The sequence below is a fragment of the Acomys russatus genome, chromosome 22 (assembly GCF_903995435.1).
Source record: "Acomys russatus chromosome 22, mAcoRus1.1, whole genome shotgun sequence".
Classification (NCBI taxonomy): Eukaryota; Metazoa; Chordata; class Mammalia; order Rodentia; family Muridae; genus Acomys; species Acomys russatus.
Window position 1 is genome coordinate 54209404 of NC_067158.1, and position 24073 is coordinate 54233476.

Genomic DNA, 24073 nt, shown 5'->3' on the forward strand with positions numbered 1-24073 from the left:
ACTCAAACAGCTACTCATTCTAGAGACAAGGCAGCCATTTTCCCTCCCCTCTTCAGACGCTTCTAGAAGGGCAGGGTGGTCCTCGGATGTCAGCTCTGTGCCTACAGTCATTCGGCTTCTCTTGGACTCTGACCCAAACGGAAACCAGCTGTGTCAGCTGTAGCAAGCTCCCACCCTGCTCTCATGGGGTCTTTGAGTGTCAGGTGTGCCCTTGGCTCCTGCTTCTACCTTTTCCTCTTTGGTCTGGAAGGAGGGTAGCCATGCTCTCAGCTCCCTCCCCAAGAGCAATGTCGCTAGCCGCGCTCCCCCCCCCCCACACCTCTCTGGGCTCCTGGCATCATGGTTACTGGAACGGCAGTCTCATCTTACCACAGGGGAGGGCAGGCAGTCTCCATCTGTTTTGTGACAGTGGCAGTGAGGGTGCTTTGGGTCCTTCACAGACAGAAGTGGAAGTCCTCGCTCTCGTGCTGGGACAGTCTACATGTTGCGGAAAGATGAGCCGGCCCTGTTCCTGCATCTCATTCTGTTGGATGTATTTTGCTGCCTCTGGACTCAGAGGTGAGAGGCGGGTGCCACACTCCCATATGGGCGCCTCTAGAATCTTTCTGAATAGGGCCAGAAAGACAGGATGACTGATGTGAGTTCGTGGACATGTTCATGCCTCTTTCTGACTCACGATGACCGGGTCAGAAAAATAGCTCATCCATTCACTTCAGAGCTGTCTCTAGCTGGTTTGGAGCCATCCCCCATTTTGACCCCAGAGACGGTATTGTTTTGAAATGCTGATCCAGGTCTTTCTCTTTGAGCAGCTGTCGAAACAGCAGAGGGAAAATACGCCCAGAAGTTGTTTAATGATCTTTTTGAAGATTACTCCAATGCTCTGCGTCCGGTAGAGGATACAGATACGGTCCTGAATGTCACACTGCAGATCACGCTCTCTCAGATAAAGGATATGGTGAGTGACGTTGGGTGGCGACACTTTGGAAAGAGGGTTACAGTAAAAACAAGCATTTGCTTCTGAGGCAAATGTCTTAATGGGACCTTGGGAGAGAGTGAAGTGGGCAGTCCTGGGTGCCAGTTGGCATGAGGAGAGAGAGCCAGGGAGAGGAAGCATTCTATAGACCAAGTGCTGCCTAATGTCGCTACCATTCACAGTCTAAGGCAAGGGAAAGAGAGACAGTGCTGCATGTGATAGGATCCTATTCATGAAATGTCCAAAATAGGTCTGTCCATTCAGTCAGAAAACAGAACATTGACCGAGCATGGTGGCACACGCCTTTAATCCCAGCGCTCGGGAGGCAGAGGCAGGTGGATCGCTGTGAGTTCGAGGCCAACCTGGTCTACAAAGTACAGGACAGCCAAGCCAAGGATACACAGAGAAACCCTGTCTCAAAAAAACAAAACAAAACAAAACAAAACAGAAAACAGAGCTTTGGTTGCCAGGGACTGCTTAGTGCCTATAGGTATGACGAAAGTGTTCGTGAATTAAGATAGTTGAGATAATTGTACGGGGGGAGGGGTAAGTTTCTGGAAGCTCCTAACAATTATAAAATAGCTAAAATGCTACTTTTAAATATTTCATTTGAAAATATTTTATTTTATTTTAATTGTGTGTGTGTGCCTGTGTGTTTGTGCATGTTAGTGCAGTGACTGCAGAGACCAGAAGAGGGCATCGAATCCCCTGGAGCTAGAGTTACAGGCAGTGGCGAGCGGCGTGACCTGCGTGCAGGGAGCTGACCACAGATACACACGCTTTGAACTCCGGTCCCCTAAAATAGTACTTTGAGGTCATGTAGATTTAATCACAATTCAAATAAAGGAAGGTGGTATTTTAAGATGACATGACTGATTTCCTGCATATATGTATTTAATTATGCAAAGTTAGGAGGCGTGGATGGTGTCTTTTTTTGCACATGATAGGTATTTCTTGACTCTTGGCTCAAGTGTGTCCTTCCTTATCGATCCATTTTCAGAGAAAATTGAGCAGTTGGCCTATGGAAAGATACAAAGACTTAAATACCCGTCTCTTTTACATCTTACACACTATATCAAAAAGGCATTAAGCGTGGCCAGATAAAATTTGATTTATATATTCATTTATTTTGGTTTTTCTTTCTTTTTCTTTTCTTTTCTTTTCTTTCTTTCTTTCTTTTTTCTTTTTCTTTTCTTTTCTTTTTTTTTTTAGACAGGGTTTCTCTGTGTAGCCTTGGCTGTCCTGGACTCACTTGTAGACCAGGCTGACCTCGAACTCACAAAGAGCCACTTGCCTCTGCCTCCCAAGTGCTGGGATTAAAGGCGTGCACCATCAAGCTGGGCTTCAAATAGAATGTTAAGAGGTCTTGTTTATGGGTGGAAAACAGATGGGCATTCTTGAGAGTCCTGCTATCAAGAACAAGTGTCCCATAGCCAGCCGGAAGCATATACTGGATAAAGTGACTCCTGGATTCATCCTTTAGGATGAAAGAAATCAGATTCTGATAGCCTATCTGTGGATCCGCCAAACCTGGCATGATGCATATCTCACGTGGGATCGAGATCAGTATGATGGACTGGACTCGATCAGGATTCCCAGTGACCTGGTGTGGAGGCCGGACATTGTCCTGTACAACAAGTAAGTGCAACTCAGACTAGGTGGTTCCCTGCAAAGAACCCACTGGTTTAGCAGAATCTCAGACATCACGTCAAGGGGACGTTTAAAATACACTCGGAGTGTGAATCCATGTTCTTATCCAAATCTCAGATGACAAAGCATCACGCCCTAAAAGCCTAGAGAGCTGGACAGAGACCATCAAACTTTACACCATGCACCTTTCAGGGACAAAAAGCAGAGGCATTTGTCTAAGGTAGAAGCAATAAGCACAGACGAGGTGACTTGAAAAAGACATGTTTGTTAGCTCATACTTTTGGAGGCTGGAGAGTGAAGTGTCACTTTGTTTCCTTCTGTGGGCTGGCCAGCAGGAACCCGCTCCATGCTCTTCCCCCAGCTTCTGTCATTTGCTATTCTCTGTGTCCCCTGAGTTGTAGAAGCATCACTTTGGTCTTTGCCTTCATCTTCACACGGGGTTCTCTCTCAGTGTGGCCTGTGCCCAAATCCCTTCTCTTGTAAGCAGACTCTTGGTGCAGGCTGAGGTGGCCACCCTGTTCCAGTGGGAGCTACATCTTAGCTCACTGTATCTACACTGACCCGTCTCCTCCTCCCCTGTTCCCTCCTTCTCCTCTTCCTCTTATGTGGTTTTGTTTGTTGTTGTTGTTGTCGCTGCTGCTTTGTTTTGTTTGTTTGTTATTATTTATTTATTTTTGTTTTTCCAGACAGGGTTTTTCTGTATAACAGCTCTGACTGTCCTGGAACTCGCTCTGTAGTCCAGGCTGGCCTCGAACTCACGGGAGATCTACCTGCTTCTGCCTCCCAAGGGCTGGGATTAAAGGCGTGTGCCACCACCACCTGGCATTGCTTTGTTTTTAAAGACAGGATCTGGCTGTTGAGCTCAAACTACCCTGGATCTGGGACTCTTCCTGCTTCAGCCTCCCAAGTTACCATCACTCCAACTTAGCTCTGTTCTCCAGTAAGCTGGAAAGCGAGGACTTCAATGGGAAAGGTCTCTGGAGATACAGTGTAACCTGCTCAGGGTCCAGAGGTTATTTAAGAGAAACACTGTTGTTATTAGATAGGCTGAGCCACCTAGAATCCGTCCTGTGGATTGTAGGCTGTAGAGTGGAGGGGAGTTGGTCTCTTGGGACTGTTTTGGCTTTTCTCAGAGTAAAGCGTCTTGCACACTCATGGTTCATGTTTCTCACACTGGAAAGTGTTCTTGAAGCGCCTAGAGATCCTGACAGAACTCAGGTTTGGTTCAGTAGATGTAGGGTGTGGCCTGCAATTCTGCATTCCTCCAGGTTCCAGAGAGCCGTGTGTGCCGCTGGCCAACTGGCTACCCTTCCAGAAGGGGCGGGGTCTCTTGCCTAATTCAGGTTCTGCATCTCCACCTCCTTTCAGTTGTCAGGGGATCTCCCCTCTGTTCTGGAACCTCAGCTCCTGTGGGTTGAGAGGTGCTCCTCTGTTGATCAGATGGAAAATGGGGTTTATTGGGGGGGCACCTTGGGCAGAGCCTTTGAGCGATCATGAGGAGCTCTAGAAAAAGCAGCCGTGGGTAGCAGCCGTGAACCATTCCTTCCTCAGACTTCAGCCAAAGGTCACGACCTGCTGCTCATCCCTCATTTTAAGTGACCAGGGGAATGGTCCATGTGTCTTCCAGAGAAGCTAACGTTTAAGAACTAGGCTTTATTACTCTACCCTGCCTCCTCCTCCTCCCCACCCTCTCTCCAAGAAGAGGAGTCACAGGACCCATCACCACACTCATCCACAGAGTGTGATAGAGCGACATCTGAGAATTGGGTTGTTATAGATGATCTCTCGGGAGTTTTCTGTAGCTTCCACCAGTTCTTTCTGCAGAGCGAGGTCTTCGGCTCGCCCCACACTCCGGCTTCGACCGGGCACCACAGGGACCAGAGTTACCAAAATGCTTCTTGGCAAGTATACACAGCCACTCAGCTAAGCCTGCGCCAGCAGCTGTGTGTGTGCACACGGCAACAGTGCCTCTGCCTTGTAGTGGCAATGAAGGGAAACTAATTCCCTAGAGGAAAATGGAGGGACAGCAGGAACAGGTGTTGACAAAGTGAGAGAAGATACCCTGAGAAACAGTAAGCAGCTGTAAGATTACAGATGAGTGACTTTTTCCTCTGTGTTTTCCAAATAAACACACTCACCTATGATGACAGCAACAAAATCAGAGACGTAGATTTAAGCTTTGACAGGCTCCTTTCTTTTCTGGACGTCCTGGTCATTGGTAGCATTGATACGGGTTGGAAGGAACACGGAACAGAGATGCTTTAAGGAAGATGCTGAGGGAAGTGGTCCAGACCAGTGGCGGGAGGTGGAGGAGAAGGTGTGTTGGGAGTGATTCCAAACTCACAAGCCAAAGGGACAGAGAATGCGGTCCCAGTGCCAAAGATGCTGAAATAGCAGTGAGCTGTCCAGCGGCAAGTCAGCAAGGCCTCTTAGCAAGTGCCTGTTGTGGTCCTCCCGCTGTGGTCCTCCCGCTGTGGTCCTCCCGCTGTGGTCCTCCCGTTGTGGTCTTTATCTGCTCTCCAGGGCTGACGATGAGTCCTCAGAGCCCGTGAACACCAACGTGGTCTTGCGGTACGATGGGCTCATCACCTGGGACTCGCCAGCTATCACCAAAAGCTCTTGTGTGGTGGATGTCACCTATTTCCCCTTCGACAGCCAGCAGTGCAACCTGACCTTTGGTTCCTGGACCTACAATGGCAACCAGGTGGACATATTCAATGCCCTGGACAGTGGAGACCTCTCTGACTTCATCGAAGATGTGGAATGGGAGGTCCATGGCATGCCTGCCGTGAAGAACGTTATCTCCTACGGCTGCTGCTCGGAGCCTTACCCAGATGTGACCTTCACTCTCCTTCTGAAGAGGAGGTCCTCCTTCTACATCGTCAACCTCCTCATCCCATGTGTCCTCATATCATTCCTCGCTCCTTTGAGTTTCTATCTCCCAGCAGCCTCTGGGGAGAAGGTCTCTCTGGGAGTGACCATCCTGTTGGCCATGACTGTATTTCAGCTAATGGTGGCAGAGATCATGCCAGCCTCAGAAAATGTCCCACTGATAGGTGAGTGCATACTGGGAGCTTAGCTTTGTACCCTGAGGTTTTGGGTGCCTCAGATTGTAGCAATTGAAGCAACTGGCCTAACGATTTTCACAAATCGTGCCTGCAGATGGCATCTTTGCAAATACATATGGTTGTTGGAGCTAAATGGTTCGTATGATCTCCAGGTTTACAAAAGAATAATTACTTAATTTATATTTATCTATATATTTTTTTGAGACAGAGTTGTATAGTGTAGCCCAGGCTGGCCTCAAACTTGTTATTTAGCTGAGAAAGAACTGGATCTTCCGGTCTGCCTCCCTCTACGTCCTGAGAGTTGGGATAGCAGATGTGCTCCACCAAACCCAGTTTACTTGGTGCTGGGGATCAAATCCAGACCTTCATACAGGCTGGACAATCCTCTGCTTAACAGTGACTTCTGTTATCTGTTTGCAACGTTAGGCCTTTTTTTCTCAGAAGGAAGTATAGCACCTGTCACAGGAAGATGAGCTGGCCTCTCAAGTGAGTCTTCTACCCTGTATAACAGAAGTTTCCCTGCTCCACTTATTAAAACAAAGGTTCCTGTGCCAAAAGAGCTTCATTTAGCAATCTCTTCCAAAATTAAATGCTTCATTAAAAAAAAAAAATGTAAGAAATAAATATTAGCAACATGGCCCAGGATTTGAGAATGTGGTCATTCTAAAGCAGAATGCAATTTCTTACATTTTGGCTGTGAACCTGGCCTCTAACGGCTGATCCATCTCTCGCAGAATACACTTTCAAAAGTCTGCAGTCACGGGGGATGGAGAGGTGGCTCAGTGGTTAAGAGCGCTGTTTGTTCTTCCAGGGATCCTGAGTTCAATTCCCAGCAACCACATGGTGGCTCACAACCATTTATAATGAGATCTGACGCCCTCTTCTGTGAAGCAAGCATACATGCATTCATATACATAAATAAATCTTTAAAAAAAAAAAAAGCCTGCAGTAACATAACCTGAAACCCATGGTTGCAGCGGAGGCCGAGGCTGCTGTGCCTGCTGCTCTGCCACTTTGTTCCCAGATTCCCCTGCCATCTTCATACTTCTTGTCACTGCCACCAAGGAGACCCCTCTAACCAAAACCTTGTCTTGCTGCTGTCATAGATGCTTGCCAGAACCAAAAGTAAACTTTATTTTTAGTTCCTTAAGATACAACACAGCCGGGTGTGGTGGCTCACGCCTTTAATCCCAGCACTCGGGAGGCAGAGGCAGATGGATCTCTGTGAGTTCGAGGCCAGCCTGGTCTACAAAACGAGTCTAGGACAGCCAGAGCTGTTACACAGAGAAACTCTGTCTCGAAAAACCAAAAACCAAACCAAACCAAAACAAGACAAAAAACCAAACAACAACAACAAAACACACAAGGAGAAGTTTCAGAGCTCAGGGACCTAGAGAGCAGCAGTCAGAAGATGTCCTGTGACTGTGTGGGCTCTGCGGAGCACACTTACCCAATATTCAGGCAGAGCTATATTGGTTTTTATGGAGACATCCTTTTGTTTTGTTTCTGCTTTTTAGGGGAACAGGATCTCGGGTTGCCCAGGCTGGCATGTAATTGGTTTTGTAGTTGAGGCTAGCCTTGAACTTCTGCTTCTACCTCCCAAGTACTGGAGGTGAGGGGTTCCCTTTTATGTCCCTCACACTCACACACACAGAGACACAGAAAGAGACACACACATGACACACATGAGACACAGACAGACACACAGACACCTAGACACACACAGACATACACAGAGACACAGACAGATACACAGACACACAGACACACATGACACACAGACACACATACACACACAGAGACACACAGACATATAGACACACACACACACACACACACACACACACACACACACACACACACTTTCACCCTAAAATGAACACAGGTTTCTTCTCCAGTAATTAAGAGAGGTATTGGCACCTTGTCACTTTTATTACCTTGCAGGAGACAGAAAAGAGTGACACTGGCTAGGCACAGAGATACACATTTGTCACCACAGCACTCAAGGGTGGAGGGAGGAAGACCAGGAGTTTGAGGCCTGCCTCGACTACGCGATGCTATGTCGCAAACTAAAACCAAAACCAAACCAGAAAGGAAACTGTGTGTGAAGTGGGATCATGGGCAGGCCCCTCTCTCTTCCTCAGCAGTGACACGCAATCACAAGTCGACGCATTTCTAAGGAGAGATGATTCACAAGAGTTTGGGGAGCATTAATCATCCCATTTCCGCAGTAACATGCATTGTCTTTCTAGAATGTATATAGTTAGATCTTGGGAGCATGTGTTGAATATCAGAGCATTTTATTTGTTAGCACCTATGAAATGTGTTTCCTGCCTTTGGCTGCCATCATCATTGGAGGCAGCATCTCACCATCCATGCAGACTGGCCTTGGACTTGGACTTTCAGTCTCCCAGGTGCGGGGAGCTACCCCACTCCACTCTCTCCCTACCCTGTGCTTAGAGTCTGAATCCAGGACCGTATGCATGTTAAGCAAGAGCTAATGCCCTGGCCCCTTTGCCCGTCACATTTACAGAAAATTGTTTACTTTTTCTCTGTTACAAGTAGCATTTCACGTATGTTTCTGGCCCATATTCCTTTTATAGTTAATCTGGAGTTCTTAATAAATAATGAGTGGACGTCAAACATTATTACGAACGCTGCTCTGGGGTGGAGAGCTGTGCCAAGCCACCCTAACCTTAGAACAGCACTGTTTTTGCTTCAGATCAGGCTGGGCTGAGAGCAAGGCCACTGCTGCCCTCCAGGCAGGACCATTAACAACTCATCAGAAAAATCACACAAGCCACAAGCTATGGCTGCAAACTCTGGGCTCCGGTTTACAGTTTACTCTGAGCCATGTCTGACTCAGGGCAAGAGCAGAATTACCTCAAGGCCAGGCTGTTACCAACCACAATAAACCCAGGGACTCCGTGACACTGCAACACTGCCCAACTGTCCCCTCAACTCCCCACCCCATAAAAGTTGCCCCTAGCCTCTTTCTGGGCAGTTTTTCTCTCCGTCTTCGCAGCTCTCTCACAGTATGTCCAACACACTTTTTTCTCTGCCTTGTGCCTTCAGCAAATTCACTCGGAGGCCTTTTGTCACAGGCCTGGCAATGTTGTCCTCAGCAAGGCAGCTACCAAGCATCTTGTCTCTGTGAGATAACCGTGTGAGTTTTCTTTTTTGCCCGTTAATGTGGCGAATCACATCAACAGGCTTTCCTGTATCGAATTTTGGATTCCTCTGCCCAAGCCTTCTTTTTCGTGATATATTGAGATACTCTGGGGAGTGGGGACATGTGTGTGTGTCGGGGAGGCACTTGTCTAACTTGTAGGGAGCTCTAAATTCAATACAAGTACTGAAAATAAATAAGTAAAAAGGTACCATGGCGATGTGAATATAGCTCGGTTGGTAGGGCACTTGCTTAGCATGAAGGAAGACCTGGGTTCAAGCCCCACCACCATTTAAATCCAGGCACAGTGATGCATGCCTGTAATCCCCAGCAGTTAAGAGGTGGAGGCAGGAGGATAAGAAGTGCATGTTCAACCTTGGCTGCATGACAGATTCAAGGTCAGCCTGGGCTAACATCTAAAATAAATAAATAAATAAATAAAAGATATTTTAAAATTCCATTACATAAAACTTTTCCAGCCGAGTGTGGTGTTAGTGCACACCTTTAATCTTAGCACTCCGGAGGCAGAGGCAGGTGGATCTCTATGAGTTTGAGGCCAGCCTGGTCTACAAAGTGAGTTCAGGACAGGCAGGTCTGTTACACAGAGAGACCTTGTCTTGAAAAACCAAAACCAAACCAAACCAAGCCAAAAACCAGAACAAACAAAATGCCCTAAAAAACAAAAAAAACCTTTTCCAAATATGACTTTAAAATGAATGTGTTACTGTTTCTTTTATTACCATTTTTTTTAAAGGATAAAGGCTCCTGCTCTCTTCTTCTCCTCTTCCCATGAGTGGCCTTATTAAAAATTTATCAATTTTCCATGCGTGGTGACACATGCCTTTAATCCTAGCATTTGGGAGGCAGAGGCAGGCGGATCTGTGAATTCAAGTTCAGCCTGGTCTACAGAGCAAGTCCCAGCACAGCAGGGTGACACAGAGAAACCTTGTCTCAAAAAAACAAAACAAAACCAATTTATAAATTTTGGCCAGGCACTGGTGGCACACGCCTTTAATCCCAGCACTCGGGAGGCAGAGGCAGACGAACCTCTGTGAGTTCGAGGCCAGCCTGGTCTACAAAGTTAGTCCAGGACTGCTAAGGCTACACAGAGAACCCCTGTCTTAAAAAAAATAATAAAAATAAATAAATAAAACTTTTATTACTGCCTCCTTTTTTTGAGAGAGGCTCTATCTATGTTGCCCGGGCCAACCCTCACCTCCTAGGCACAAGCATCCTTTTGCCTCCATCTCCTAAGAAGTTGTAATGACAAGTGTGAGTCGCTGGACCAGTCTTATTCCTCACTTTGAAAACTCGCCCTTGGTTTTCTCTGTGGCAGGGTGGGGTGAGGGTGGGGCTGGAGGTGCGTGCCCATGCACTCACATCCCAGGTTACTCAGAGGCATGAGCACTCCTCCCCATCACTCCCCATCTAACCTCATTGAGGCGGGAGCTTGTCCCAAAATGAAGTTCTTCGTTTCAGCCAGGCTGGCTGGTCAGCGAGCTTTGGGGCTCTAGCTGCCTCTGCCCACCAGTGCTGGGGTACCTATAGGCACAAAGAGCCCCACACATGGCTTTTTGCGTGGATGCTGGAGCCTCTAGCTTTTACATCAGGTGGTGTCACCAGCTGAACCAGCTCATCCTTAGCCCTTAACTGCTGGTTTGTTTGTTTTGCTGTTCAATATTTGTTTCATTCATTTGTCCCTTCCTATGCCCTTCCCCTCATTTCCCCCTTTGCTGAGCGTTTGCCTTATGTAATCAAATCACACTTAAAGACAGTGGTTCTGCATCTCCTTCCTTAGGCAACAGTAATTGTCTCCCACAACACCGAGCCCTGGAGGTATTCTAAGATCCAGTCAAAGGTCATTGTTGTCTCTTCACTGAGATTGGACTGGTTCGTCACATCCTGGCAAACATCTGTGAACTTTTTAAGTCACAATCAAGGGTGGTCCTGAGGTCTTTACAGTGTCGCTTCTGCGACACCTCATTGCACTGTTGGATACTTACTACACTTGTTTTACAGAGCATGAAGTTTAACAGGATTTTATACTTTGCTTTGGTTCTGAGTCTGGTGGGTAATGATGCTGGACTTCAAACTTAGAAAGCCAGATTCCAAAGTCTCTACTGGTGACAAGTAAGGTAGACCAGTTTCTTGGGTTTCATTTGTTTGTTTTTTTGGTTGGTTTGGTTTTTTTGAGACAAGGTTTCCCTATGTAGCCCTGGCTGTCCTGGACTCCCTTTGTAAACCAGGCTGGCCTCGAACTCACAGCAATCTGCCTTCCTCTGCCTGAGTGCTGGGATTAAAGGCTTGTCCCACCACACCCGGCTTGGGTAGATTAGTTTCTTAGGAAAGGCTTTTTGCTTATTTTTTGGTTTTTTTTTTTTTTTTCATCAAATAGGAAGAAGTATAAAAATGAGCTTAGCTGGTACTACTTCCGTTCCAGGTAAATACTACATAGCCACCATGGCCTTGATCACCGCCTCCACAGCCCTCACCATCATGGTAATGAACATCCATTTCTGTGGGGCAGAGGCCCGGCCAGTGCCACGCTGGGCCAAAGTCGTCATCCTGAAGTACATGTCCAGGGTCCTGTTTGTCTACGACGTGGGCGAGAGCTGCCTCAGCCCCCGCCACAGCCAGGAGCCACAACGAACCTCGAAGGTCTATAGCAAACTCCCCGGGCCCGACCTGAAGACACCCAGAAACAAAGATCTTTCTAGAAAGAAGGAAATAAACAAACTCTTAAAGAACGACCTGGGGCGCCTGGGTGGGACCCCCCAGAGTGCTGACAGTTACTGTGCACGCTATGATGCACTGGCGAGAAACATCGAATACATCGCCAAGTACCTCAAAGAGCACAAGGCCAGCAACTCCAAGGGCAGCGAGTGGAAAAAGGTCGCCAAAGTCATAGACCGGTTTTTCATGTGGGTTTTCTTTGCCATGGTGCTTGTCATGACCGTTTTGATCATAGCAAGGGCAGATTAAGAGAAGAGAGGGGTGGGTTGGTAGGCCTTCGGTATTTTGGGGGTGGGGTGGAGGGATCAGTAAAATCCTGCTCCAATGTTTGAATCTGACTGCTGTCTATACATCATTTAGGGATATGTTCTGCGCGCCTTTATTTTTTAACTTCAATCAAATCGTAGCTATGTGTCAGGTTAAATCAAGGAGGAGATCCGTATTTCCAAAGGTTAGGAGGTGAGGAGAGGAGGTGAGGAAGGACCGCCCACAGTGGTGAGTGGCAGGCCTCAAATTTACATAATTCTTTATCTCTTTATTATTGCAGGCGGCAAGACACGTGTATTCTTGCTTGAGATTTAAAGGGGGGAAAAGACAAAGGCAAAACAAACGAACGAATTTATTTTCACTGAGTCTCCAATAAAACTTTTTTTTTTTACAAGAGGAAGTGAGTCATGAAGGCTCAGCATGATAGGCGCCCCAGGATGCCGTGTTCAGAAGGGGTTCAGTGCTGTCTGAGGGTTTTTATTGCTGCAACCAAATGCCATGACCAAAGAGCAAGTAGGGGAGGAAGGGATTTATTCTGTTCATACTTCCACATCGCTGTTCATCACTGAAGGAAGTCAGGACAGGAACTCAAACAGGACAGGAACCTGGAGGCAGCTGAGGGGTGCTGCTTACTGGCTTGCTCCTCATAGCTTGCTCAGCCTGCTTTCTTATAGAGCCCAGGACCACCAGGCCAGGACTAGCACCACCCACCATGGGCTGGGCCCTCCCCCATTGATCACTAACTGAGAAAATGCCTTACAGCTGGATCTCATGGAGGCATCTCCTGAACTGAGGCTCCTTCCTCTCTGATGACTCTGTGTCAAGTTAACACAAAACCAGCCAGTATGGGTACATTGCATCCCAAGTCTCAAGTGACAAATTATTTTGTGCTGGCCAGTTTATGGTAACTCTACCATACCTGTAATTCTAGCACTGGGGAGATAGAGGCAGGAGGACCACTGAAAGTGCAAGGGCAGCTTGATCTGTATGAAGGCTATATAATAAGATCCTGTTTCAAAAACGTAAGTTAGCCAGGCATGGTGGCGCACACCTTTGATCCCAGCAGTGGGGAGGCAGAGGCAGATGGATCGCGGTGAGTTTGGGCCCAGCCTGGTCTACAAAGTGAGTCCAGGACAGGAAAGGCTGCACAGAGAAACCCTGTCTCGAAAAACCAACCCTCCCCAACTCCCCCCCCCCCAAATTAAACTAAACACAATAGTAACAAAGTTAGGGTTTTTGTTTTTTTGTTTGGTTTGGTTTGGTTTGGTCTTACAGAAAGTCTGGTTTCAGACATTAAAGGGGAAGAGAGGTTTTTTTTTCCCATAATGGTGATGTCACATGTGTTTGTTACTTTGCACTCTAAAGGTGAGGTCCATGCTATGCTACATCTTTAATTAAAGTGCGATAGATGAAGTTGTACTTGCACTTAACTCAGCAGGCTGAGCCTACCCATTGATTCACCTTCTCACTGGTGTCCCAGCACCTACTAAAGTACTGACTCACATTTGCATAAGTGTCACAGAGTGCAGATACCTGGGCAGTTGTGATGGTGACAGTCCTGTGAGGCAGGCAGGAATCACTCTTCCTTCTCAGGGGAAGAAACTGGGGTCTGGGGAGGTGGATGTTAGTAACCTGTCTCTTCAATGTCCAGCTCAGTGATAAGTGGGCAGGAGTTCTACTATTGGTACTAGGCATGGGTTTAAGTAGGACCAAGCCTGCTGAGGTCATGGAAGGTTATAATTTAGAATAAGAAAGACCGAGAGACCACTATTTGTTTGATTTTTTAAATTTTTGTTTGATTTTTGTTTTGTGTTTCTAGGACAGGGTCTTATGTAGCCCAGGCTAGCCTCCAACTTACTTTGTAGCCAGTGTTGACCTCGAATTCCTCTTTCTCCTGCTTTTACTTGCCAAGTGCTGAGACTGTGGGCATGTGACTCCATAGCCAGGAGAGAGCATGAGGGTGCTGGGAATTGAACTCAGGTCCTCTGGAAGAGCAGGCAGTGCTCTTACCTGCTGAACCATCTCTCTAGCCCCCAGGTTCTTGTTCTTAATTCTAGACTTTCTGCCTTATTGACTTTCCTTAAAAACAATAACCAGGCCGGGGGGGGGGGGGGGGGGTGGCGGCGGTGCACACCTTTAATCCCAGCACTTGGGAGGCAGAGGCAGGTGGATCTCTATGAGTTCAAGGCCAGCCTGGTTTACAAATCAAGTCCAGGATAGCCAGGGCTACACAAAGAAACCCTGTCTTGAAAAACCAAAAAAAATCAAAAACCAAAAAACCAAAAACAACAACAACAGCAACAAAAACCCACCACGACAACAACAACCAAAAAAAAAAAAAAATCACTTTTACAACTTTAGTTTTAAAAACAAAACCCAAAAAGTCCACAAAAAACGCATCAGACTTGGGAGCAGGCAACTTTACCTCCTGAGCCATCATCTCCCTGGCCGCTTAGTTTACTTGCTACACAGCTCAACTGCGTCTCCACTTTTAACCAACCGTGTCCTCAAAGATGGCCATGCTCTAGTCCTCAGAACCTGGCAATGGGGACTCAAGATCAATAATCAAACAGCCCCAGGGCAGAGTTTCTTGGGGTATCTAGGTGAGCCCAGCACAATCATAAGAATCCCTTTAAAGGGAAGAGAAGGCAAAAGAGAAAGAACCAAACAGTCAGCATCTAAGGCCTTGGGTGGTGCTGCAGGCCTCCAGAATCAGGAACCACGGGCCAACAATATTCAACCTCTAGTTGCTTGAGAAGCCACAGGCACAGGTTGCCTGACTCGTTGAACACTGATGTCAGCACACCAAGAATCATGTCAAACTTCTGGCCTTCCCCAGCTCTGGCATGATATGTAGGCATGAGTTCATAATGATTGATCACAGCACATATAGAAAACCAATGCACCAGCCAGCGAGGGCCACGTGTGTTCTGCGGTTAGGCGCGGTTTACATGTATTTTCCCGAGGTTCATCTGTTGGAACCAGGGTAGTGATGTTGAGTGATGATTAAACCTTTAGAAGGCGGCGCCGAGAGGGAGGGTCTTAAGTCAGCTGGGGGCAATACTGTAAGAGGAATTGTGGGATCCCAGTCTCTTTCCAGCCTCCTGTTTGGAGAGGTTTTTTTTTTTTTTTTTTTTTTTTTTTTTGGTCCCCTACGTGTTCTCACAACTGCATCTTCCATGAGGTGATGTAGCCGGAGGGGCCCTCACCAGGACCTACGCCACGCTGTCCATACTGTAAGCCTTAAAACCCTGAGCTAAATAAACCTATTCTCTATAAATTTTGCTGCTTTGGGTATTTCATTGTACTAACACAAAGCTGTTACAATGAGCTCCTGTTTTACAGATTACATTGTTCATAGCTGGGATGGGTTCGTCCACAGAGGGGTCTTGCTCAACCATTTTTTTTTTTTTTAAAAGAATTTTACTCTGAGAAGTTGAGAAGTACTGGGGTCTAAAAGAAATTTAAGCAAGTGGGTGATGTCATTAGGTCTTTGTTTCAGGAGTAACCCTGGGGTCATAATTAGAAGACTGAAGGAAGAGAAGAGGCTGGGAGAGCTGCCAGAACTATCCTTACCAGGTCAGAGAGGTTGTAATGATGGCTTTGACACCAGAAAGAAGAGCCGAGTGAAAAACAAAAAACAAACAAACAAAAAACCAGAAAGCTCACATGTCACACAAAATAATGTGACTGAGAATACACACATCTGGTGACTGGCTGGCTCTGGACTGTGTAGGAATCGAGTTTGAAAGAGATCTAAGGGTGAGAAGACATGAGCCCAGTTGAGGAAGCCGCTCAGGTGTAGGCTGGAACTCAGGCTCAAAGGGTAAAGCAGGCTCAGGACATTTTAGGAGAGGCGGGGCGGTGATGGTGCACACCTTTAATCCCAACACTCGGAAGGCATAAACAGGTGGATCTCTGTAAATTCGAGGCCAGCCTGGTCTACAGATTGAGTTCTAGGACAGCAAAGGGCACAAAGAGAAACTGTGTCCTGAAAAACCGAAAAAAGGCCAGTTGCTGTGGTGCAGGCCTGTAATCCCAGCACTCAGGAAGGCAGAGGCAGGTGGATCACTGTGAGTTCGAGGCCAGCCAAGGCTACACAGAAAAACTGTGTCTCAGCGGTGGAGGGGAATGAAAGCAAGCAAGCAAGAAAGCAAGCAAGAAAGAAACAAGAGCAGGTTTACAAGGCAGAGCAGTACCATCAAACAGTGACCTGGGAAAGGTACAAGAGTCAAGCAAGCCTAGTAATGTGGGAGGCCTGATCACGCACAGCTTAGCAAGACTTAAAATGTCATCAGCCACATTGTTTATTGTCCAGCCACCTTGGTGAGGTGTACTGGGCCTTCTGAGGTCCTCATCTTTGTTTGTTCTCCTCTGTTGCCTCTGTGTCTACTTCTCCATCCACCGAGAGTTCAGGCCAACCCTTGCCAACACAGCCATGGGCAAAGCTGGCAAAGGGACTGTCTGTCTCAGGCAAACTGGAAACACAAGTTCTAGGATCCCTCAAGCGATGGGAGAGAGCCCACTTATAATGTCACGGGGTACAGGGCCAGCAAGGAGCTGTGTGCCTCTCTCTTCCCTCCTCTCAGGTGCTAGAAGTTTGTCAATAGTTCTAATCCTTCCAGCTCTTGAGAAATAAAAGCTGGAACAAAACTTCGCTGGCCTTTGTGCAGCTCTCTCTTTGCCTCTTCTCCCTTTAGCACATAGGGCTCCAACGGGCAGATGTGGAGTTCCAAATCCAAAGGGGAGGTAGAGGCACAAAGAGCCAATGTGAATCACAGGGCTGGCAAAGCAGACTGATTGCCTCGCAGGCAGAGAGGAGGTGGGGAGTCTTGGCCACCTGGAGCCAGGAGTTCTGATTAAGTACAAGCCCCGCCCCCATGCGGAAGGACTTTAGGGATCTATATCCCCTCACCTTCCCTGCTGCAAGCTCCTCCCATGACTTGCCATGGTTCAACACAACAGTTTGTGGATGTGGACACCATGTCCTTCATACAGAGAACTAAGCAATGACAGACAGTGCGTGACTGATTCTGAGAAGCGTCCAGCCCAACTCCGCCCCCTCCCCACCTTTGCTGTCCTTTTAGGCCCTGACTTTTCTCCCTACTTCAGTTCACACTGGTACTGGTCATTGCTGGGTGGCCTGGAGACCTCTGAGGCCTGTCCATGGCCTGTGCCACAGCTCACTGCTTCCTTCTCAGAACACTTCTCATGTTCTGAGCGGCGGATTTCTTAAGGGGCCCGTCTCGCGCTCTTCTTGCTGCCGATGATTAGAACCCTTCAGGATTTCATCCTTGGCTCTCCTCTCCTGGGGCTTTGACTATGACATCTCCCCTGGTGATTCTAAAACTCTTTGTCCAGTCTTGGGCTCCTACTACCACCCACCCTCAGACCCTCTTTACGTCATCTCTATGTCCACTGCCCCCTCCTCCTAACTTAAACACCTCACGGTCTTTAAATTCAACATATCCCAAACAAGGCTCCTAGTCCACACTGTAACCCAAGTCCGTTCCCCCTCCGCCACTCCTGGTGTTTAGCGATAGAGGAGGTGGGAGGCTGTGACCAGCTGAAGCCAGGACCCAGAGCCCAAGCCCTGATGCTGTGGGAAAAGACTTGGGGTCACGCACGTCCCCTTCACCCTCCCTGCATCAACTCCATTGGCCAGGCTAGAAGTCAGGCGGCCAGTCTTCCGGCCTCTTACCAAACCAACAGTGAACCAATCACTGGTCCTTTTCACAGCAGCCTGATTCTCTGTATGCCTCTGACAATGGTCTCATTTCAGGTCTTGGCCGCCTTTGTCTGAAGGGTTGCACTGCTGCTTTGTTTTTCTCTCTTTTAATCCCGCTCTCCACCCCATCTTCTCCACTCTTGCCAAACTCATCTTGGGACTCTTCCACTTAAAACTTTCAAATGGCAAACTAAGTGCCTACAGGACAAAAGCCAACTTTCTTAAAGGGACAGGGATTAAACTGTGGGTTCAGGTTTCAGCTAGTTCAGGAAAAGCACCCTTGTGTTCACAGCAGGGATGTGCCTTACCTTGTTGGCATAGAAGGCACCCAGCTTCTTAGTACTGCTCTTGCCCTTGGAGGTCCTGAGGCACCTGGGTGCACAGCCAGGGTCTTTGTAACTCTGTCTGTTTGCTGGAGAGAGAGAGAGAGAGAGAGAGAGAGAGAGAGAGAGAGAGAGAGAGAGAGAGAGAGAGAGAGAGAGAGAAGGAGAGAAGGAGAGAGAGGGAGAGAGAGAGGGAGAATGGCTGCCCAATCCAGGCTTATAACTCGGACTGAGACAGTCACATATGACTCTGAGTCTTGACGTATGTACGCACAGAGGAGTATCCAAGACCAACAGGCGAGAAAGGCATGAAAAAGGCGACCGTGAAGCCTCTGACTCAAGAAGAAACTGGAAGTGATAGCAAGAAAATCAAATTGAAACCAGGGCCAGACCTTGTAGTTCACATTGGGATCCTAGCACTGGGGAAACTGATGCAGAAGGAGAGTTGTGAGTTGGAGCCCTGCCTTGGCTACACAGTGACACCTTGTCTCAAAAAACAAACAAACAAACAAACAAACAAAATTTGGAATTGGGCTACAAATAAATTCAATAGAAATGAATAGAGAAAAGGAAAATGGATCTCAGTTTATGTAAGCATTTGACTATGAAAACAAGAACAATTTAAGTCAGTGAAGGAAGGCTACCTATCAGAAAATAAAATAAAACCAGGCCTTTTTTTTATATATAATACACAAAAATGAACTAAAATTCTGTAAACCAGTGGTTCTCAACCTTTCTAATGCTGTGACCCTTTGATACAGTTCCTCATGTTGTGGTGAACCCCAGCCCTTGGGAAACTGAGGCAGGGGACTACTGTGAATTTAAGGCCAGCCTGGGCCCCAAACCCAAACAATTAATTTTAAGTAAAATTAATATTTTACCACAATAAAAATAAAGGGAAACAGAAATGGGAGAGTTGGCTCGGTGGCTAAGAGCATGCGACGCTCTTGCAGAGGACCAGAGTTTGGTTCTCAGCACTCACACAGTGGTTTACAACTGCCTGTAATGCTAGGTCCAGGGGATCTGAGGCCCTCTTCTGCCACCACAGGTAGCAAGCATGCACGCAATGCACATACATTCTTGCAGGCACAGACACATACGCATAAAATAAAATAAATAAATCTAAAATATTAATAATAATGGGAAAAGCCGGCAAGGCGTAGTGGTGCAGGCACACCTTTAAACCTAGCACCTGGGAGGCAGATCAGGGGAATCTCTGAGTTTGAGGCCAGCTGGTCTACATAGCAAGTTCTAGGCTGCACAGGGATGCATAGTAAAATCCATCCCCAATAATAATAATAATAGTAGTAGTAGCAATGGTAATAGTAGCAGTAATAAATGACACAATACATAGGTTAGGCTGAATAGGATAAACAGAAACAAACGTTTAAGAACAGTCTCCTGGGGCCAAGGCTACAGTTCAGTGTGAAGTCTGTGCTTAACATGTCCACACCCAGCTCTGAGCGCGACCACAGTACTAAAAAGGGAGGGCAGGTTGTAGGGGTGGCTCAGTGGTTAAGAGTACTTCCTGGGCTTCTAGAGGAGCAGAGCTCAACTCCTAGCATTCAGATCAGGTGGCTCACACTCACAGCCTCATGGGGGTCTGATGCCTCTTGTAGCCTCTCCAGGTAGCCCCGCCCCCTGCCATATATACATATTTTAGAAGATAAGATAAAATATAATTTTTACCTAGAAAAAAAAATCCCTTATTTGTCAGGGCAGACTGTAGTCTAATCCTTGACCTCAGTGGTGTAATGTTGAAACTGAATTTATAATACTCCACTGAGCTCTTCACTATGCACTCTTTTTTTTTTTTTTTTTTTTTTTTTTTTTTTTTTTTTTTTGGTTTTTCGAGGCAGGGTTTCCTCTGTGTAGCCTTGGCCATCCTGGACTCACTTTGTAGACCAGTCTGGCCTCGAACTCACAGCGATCCGCCTGCCTCTGCCTCCCGAGTGCTGGGATTAAAGGCGTGCGCCACCACGCCCGGCTCACTATGCACTCTTATGACTGTGCCACACGGTGCAGTGAAAGAAGCCAGGACAATGTGTGGGATGACAGACACTTAAAATTAACCGCTCACAGCCAGGCGTGGTGGCGCAGCTCTGTGGGTTCAAGGCCAGCCTGGTCTACAGAGCGAGTTCAGGATACCCAGAGAAACCCTGTCTCAAAAACAAACAAACAAATTAACCACTCACAGTCTATACATCTACCTAGAAATAATCACTATCAACTTTAGATATTTTCTTTCTTTTCTCCTTTGCACATATGTACATATTTATTATTTACCCTCCCGAGGTTTTGTCCTGAGGAGACAGGATCTTCACTATGTAACTCCAGCTGGTCTTGAATGTCCTATGTAGCCCAGTCTGGTCTTGAACGTGGGGATCCTCCTGCCTTAGGCCTTCCCGAGTTCTGGTTTTAGAGGCATATCTGGCGTATTTGCTCACACACTCAGTCAGTATTCACTTAGTGTGATTTTAGGAGTGCAATGCTCAAGTCACGAAACGTCACAGACCACCAGCGACCAGTCAGATGCAATGTTGTACACAGGGTCTTTTTTATTGACCTTGCTCCAGAGCAAGGACTGTCTGTTCCCCAGAGGCTGAGGAAGGTGAGCGTCCTTGACTCCTTCCAACACAAGGTTTTTAACGGCAGAAACCGCAAGCAGGACTTTCCCAGCCTTGGCATCACATAATTGGGTAAGAGGCTTAGGGGAAGTTGGCCTTAATTGATAAGGTACAGGGCAGAGGAGCTTTGAGTCATGCTGCAGGGGGACGCTTATCTAAATGTTTCATCTGCTGTAGCTGTCACACTGCGGGGGTCTGTCACACAACTGGGGAAGGGGAAGCTGGCCCTAATCTGATAAGGTGAGTTTTTATTTGGATCTCAGGGAAGTGAGCACCTTGTCTAGCTCCCAGGGAAGCTGACTTCAAGCTGATTGAGCATAGGGCAGGGAGGGGGCTTCTGCTCAGGGAAGCTAGCCTTGTCCAGTTCCCACAGGAGCTGGGTCATGTACTGTCAATAGAAAATTACCCCCTAAACTTAGAGGCTTACCTGGAAAAACACCGAGTGTTTTCTAAACAGTTTCTGTGGGCCAGGCACATGTAACTTAACTCGATGCCTCTGGCTCACAGTGTCTCATGAGGCTGCAGTCACAACAGGCCACAGCCTCACTTATCTGAAGATTCAGAAAGATGAAGACCTTCTTCCAAGCTCCCGGGCCTGCGCTGGTCTGAGTACCTTGCTTCCTTGTTGGCTGTTGGCTGGCAGTCTTCAGTTGCTTGCTACACAGCATTTCCAGGAGACTTACTGGCCTCTCCCCTTAAAAGTCTAGAATCTATTCTTAGCCCAGGTGTGTGAGAGTCTCTGGCTGTGGCCGGGCGGCTGTGAGCTCTGCTGTGCCTCACCCACAATGTGACTATACTGAGAGGTAGGACCTTTAAATAGGAAGTAAGGCTCAATAACTTCATTAATAGTGTGATCCTGGGACTGGAGAGATGGCTCAGCGGTTAAGAGTACCACCTGCTCTTCCAGAGGTCCTGAGTTCAATTCCCAGAAACCATATGGTGGCTCATAACCATCTATAATGGGATCTGATGCTCTCTTCTGGCATGCAGGTATACATGCAGATAAAGTGTTCATATACATAAAATAAATAAATAATACATCTTTTTAAAAAATAGTGTGATCCTTATCTACTGGCATTTGTGCCTTTTTATTTTTTTATTTTTTGCTTTTTTGAGACAGAGTTTTTCTGTGTAGTCTTGGCTGTCCTCGGCTCACTTTGTAGACCAGGCTGGCCTTGAACCCACAGCGATCCACCTGCCTCTGCCTCCCAAGTGCTGGGATTAAAGGCGTGCGCCACCACTGCCCAGGATTTGTGCCTTTTTAAAATGGGGAATAGGCCGGGCATAACAATGCACATCTTTAATCTCAGCACTTGGGAGGCAGAGGCAGAAGGATCTCTGTGAGTTCGAGGCCAGGCTAGTGTACATAGTGAGTTCCAGGATAGCCAGAACTCACAGTGAGACCCTATTTTTAAAAAAAAACCAAAAAACCAAAAAAAACAACCAACCAAACAAATAAAACCCAAACCCCCAAACAACAACAAACCAAACAAAAACAACAAAAAGAGGGGCACCTGAGGGTGGAACTCAGCGGTGGAACACTTTGTGGAGGCCCCAGGTTTAAACCCCAGAGCCACTAGAAGAAACCAGGAGTTCAGGAATACAGGGGAAAGTGGAGAGATCCCAGCAGAGCAGGGAGAGCCGCAGGCTGAGGCGAGCTCGGAAGGAGCGGCCGTTCCCTTGGATTTCAGAACCGTGCTGTAAGAGTGTGGGGTTGGGTTCCAGAAGTCTAGCACACAGCACATCAGATGTCACCGTCTTCCTGCCCCCACCCCCATTCCCTTCCTTAAGGAGGCAGAAGTGCATCTGGCGCCCTCCCAAGCCCGTGCCATCCACCTTCAAGCTCGCTGACTTCCTGTTCCTCCTCACCTTGTTCACTGTCTTCCAGCCGCAGAGGGTCTCTGCCTTCCCTGGACCTCAGGGCCTTTGTATGTCCTCCCAGACAGCCACAGGGCTCTCGCCCTGAGCCCTTCCAGTCACCCCCTTATCCCTGACACTGGGCACCCCTGGTCCTCCTCACCAGCCACCTGCAGTGATTTTCCTGACCCCTCTGCCTTTAGCAAAGCCCACTTTGAACTCTGCCACCTCCTTAACCCCTTTGTGGCCATTGTATAACCTAAACTGACGCGCAGTGTGGGACGTGAGAATTATTAACTTTATGACCGGAACAGAAAAGGCTGTGGCTGCCATTGACCACTTACCAAAATTAAATTAAGAGTGCTTTGTGGGTTCCAGCCAATGAAACAGATGCCACTTGTGAATTTATCGCTATTTGCTATATCCCAGCTTTGTGAAAAGACACAAAACTACTCACTTGTCTCTGACACAGGGCAGTGGAAACAGAAAAGGAGGTATTAGAAAGCCTGGTACCATGGAGCCAGACAGAGATGTTGGCTGGATGTGGTGATCCGAACTTGTAACGCCAGCCCTGGAGAGGCTGAGGAAAAGGATCCTGAATTTGAGGCCAGCCTGGGCTACACAGTGAGATCTTATCTCAAAAAACAAACAAACAAACAAAGGCCTTTTAAAATTTTGGATATCAAATACCACTTTAAATTTCCCAGTGAGAGATAAAATATGGTCCCAACGCTCTGGAAGCAGCTGTATCCCTCTGAGTTTGAGGCTAGCCTGGTCTATAGAGTGAGTTTCAGGACAGCCAGGGCTATACACACACACACACACACACACACACACACACACACACACACACACACACACACTGTCTTGAAAAAACAAAAAGGAAAGCAAGAAAGCCATTATGGACAAGTTGACAACCTGTTAAGCTCAGAAGGGCCCCAAGGGTTAATGCATGAAGTTACTCAGAAAAGGAACGTGCTTAGTTTAGCTCAGGGAGAAGGACAAAGGCTTGGTTGTCCACTGAGGTTGTGAAATTTGAGGCAGAAGTTTACTATGGTCATAAAACTCCAAGGCTTGTGGTGGGAAGCATAACGGGTCTTTTTTTTTTTTTTTTTTTAAGTTTTTCTAAGATCCCACCTGTAGCCCCCGCTGGCCTCAGACTCAGGCCCCTTTGCTTCAGCCTCTTTCTTGAGTGCTGGGATTACAAAAATGGGACTTTCTCTGGAGTGCCAGCTCCCGAATAATGTCGCCGAGACTGGTCATGTTTATTATAAGCTTGGGCACTATAGCTGGGCAGACCATCTGCTATTCTAACCTGATGAAACCAGCCTGGCCTACATCCTGCCACGTGGCCCGTTCCTTTTTTCTCTCAGGCCCTTACCCCGGTATCTGTTCCTTCTTCTGTGTCTCGGGGAGCAACTCCTCCAGCTGGTGCCTGACTCTTTCCCAAAGCTCCCATCTCTGCCAAACGCCCCGCCTTCCTCTTCTGCCTCAGCTATTGGCCAGTCAGCTCTTTATTAAACTAATCAGAAGGTGTTGGAGGGAAGGTGTTAAAGATAGGATGCAGCCGAAGAATACCAATACCAAATACAAAAATCAGCATTTGAATAATACAAAGACAGTCTTTTCACGGTGCACCAAAAGGTCACCCCAACATTCTGCAAACGTGGCTTTTATT

At 47.3% G+C, this 24073-nt stretch overlaps 1 protein-coding gene across 1 annotated transcript; it reads left to right on the top strand.

Annotated features, from left to right (window-relative positions):
* The first annotated feature begins 375 nt into the window (after positions 1 to 375).
* Positions 376 to 11847, top strand: Chrna9 (cholinergic receptor nicotinic alpha 9 subunit). Its single transcript, XM_051165159.1, has 5 exons — positions 376 to 558; positions 810 to 955; positions 2457 to 2611; positions 5147 to 5679; positions 11301 to 11847. Exons 1-5 carry the CDS (start codon positions 495 to 497, stop codon positions 11840 to 11842), a joined length of 1440 nt encoding a protein of 479 aa, XP_051021116.1. The 5' UTR covers positions 376 to 494; the 3' UTR covers positions 11843 to 11847.
* Positions 11848 to 24073: the final 12226 nt, after the last annotated feature.

Excerpts from the sequence above, each read along its gene's own strand:
- Chrna9 (XM_051165159.1), top strand. The coding sequence starts at position 495 with ATGAGCCGGCCCTGTTCCTGCATCTCATTCTGTTGGATGTATTTTGCT. Across the intron at positions 956-2,456 it reads TCTCTCAGATAAAGGATATG|GATGAAAGAAATCAGATTCT; the intron begins GTGAGTGACGTT and ends TTCATCCTTTAG. Across the intron at positions 5,680-11,300 it reads AGAAAATGTCCCACTGATAG|GTAAATACTACATAGCCACC; the intron begins GTGAGTGCATAC and ends CTTCCGTTCCAG.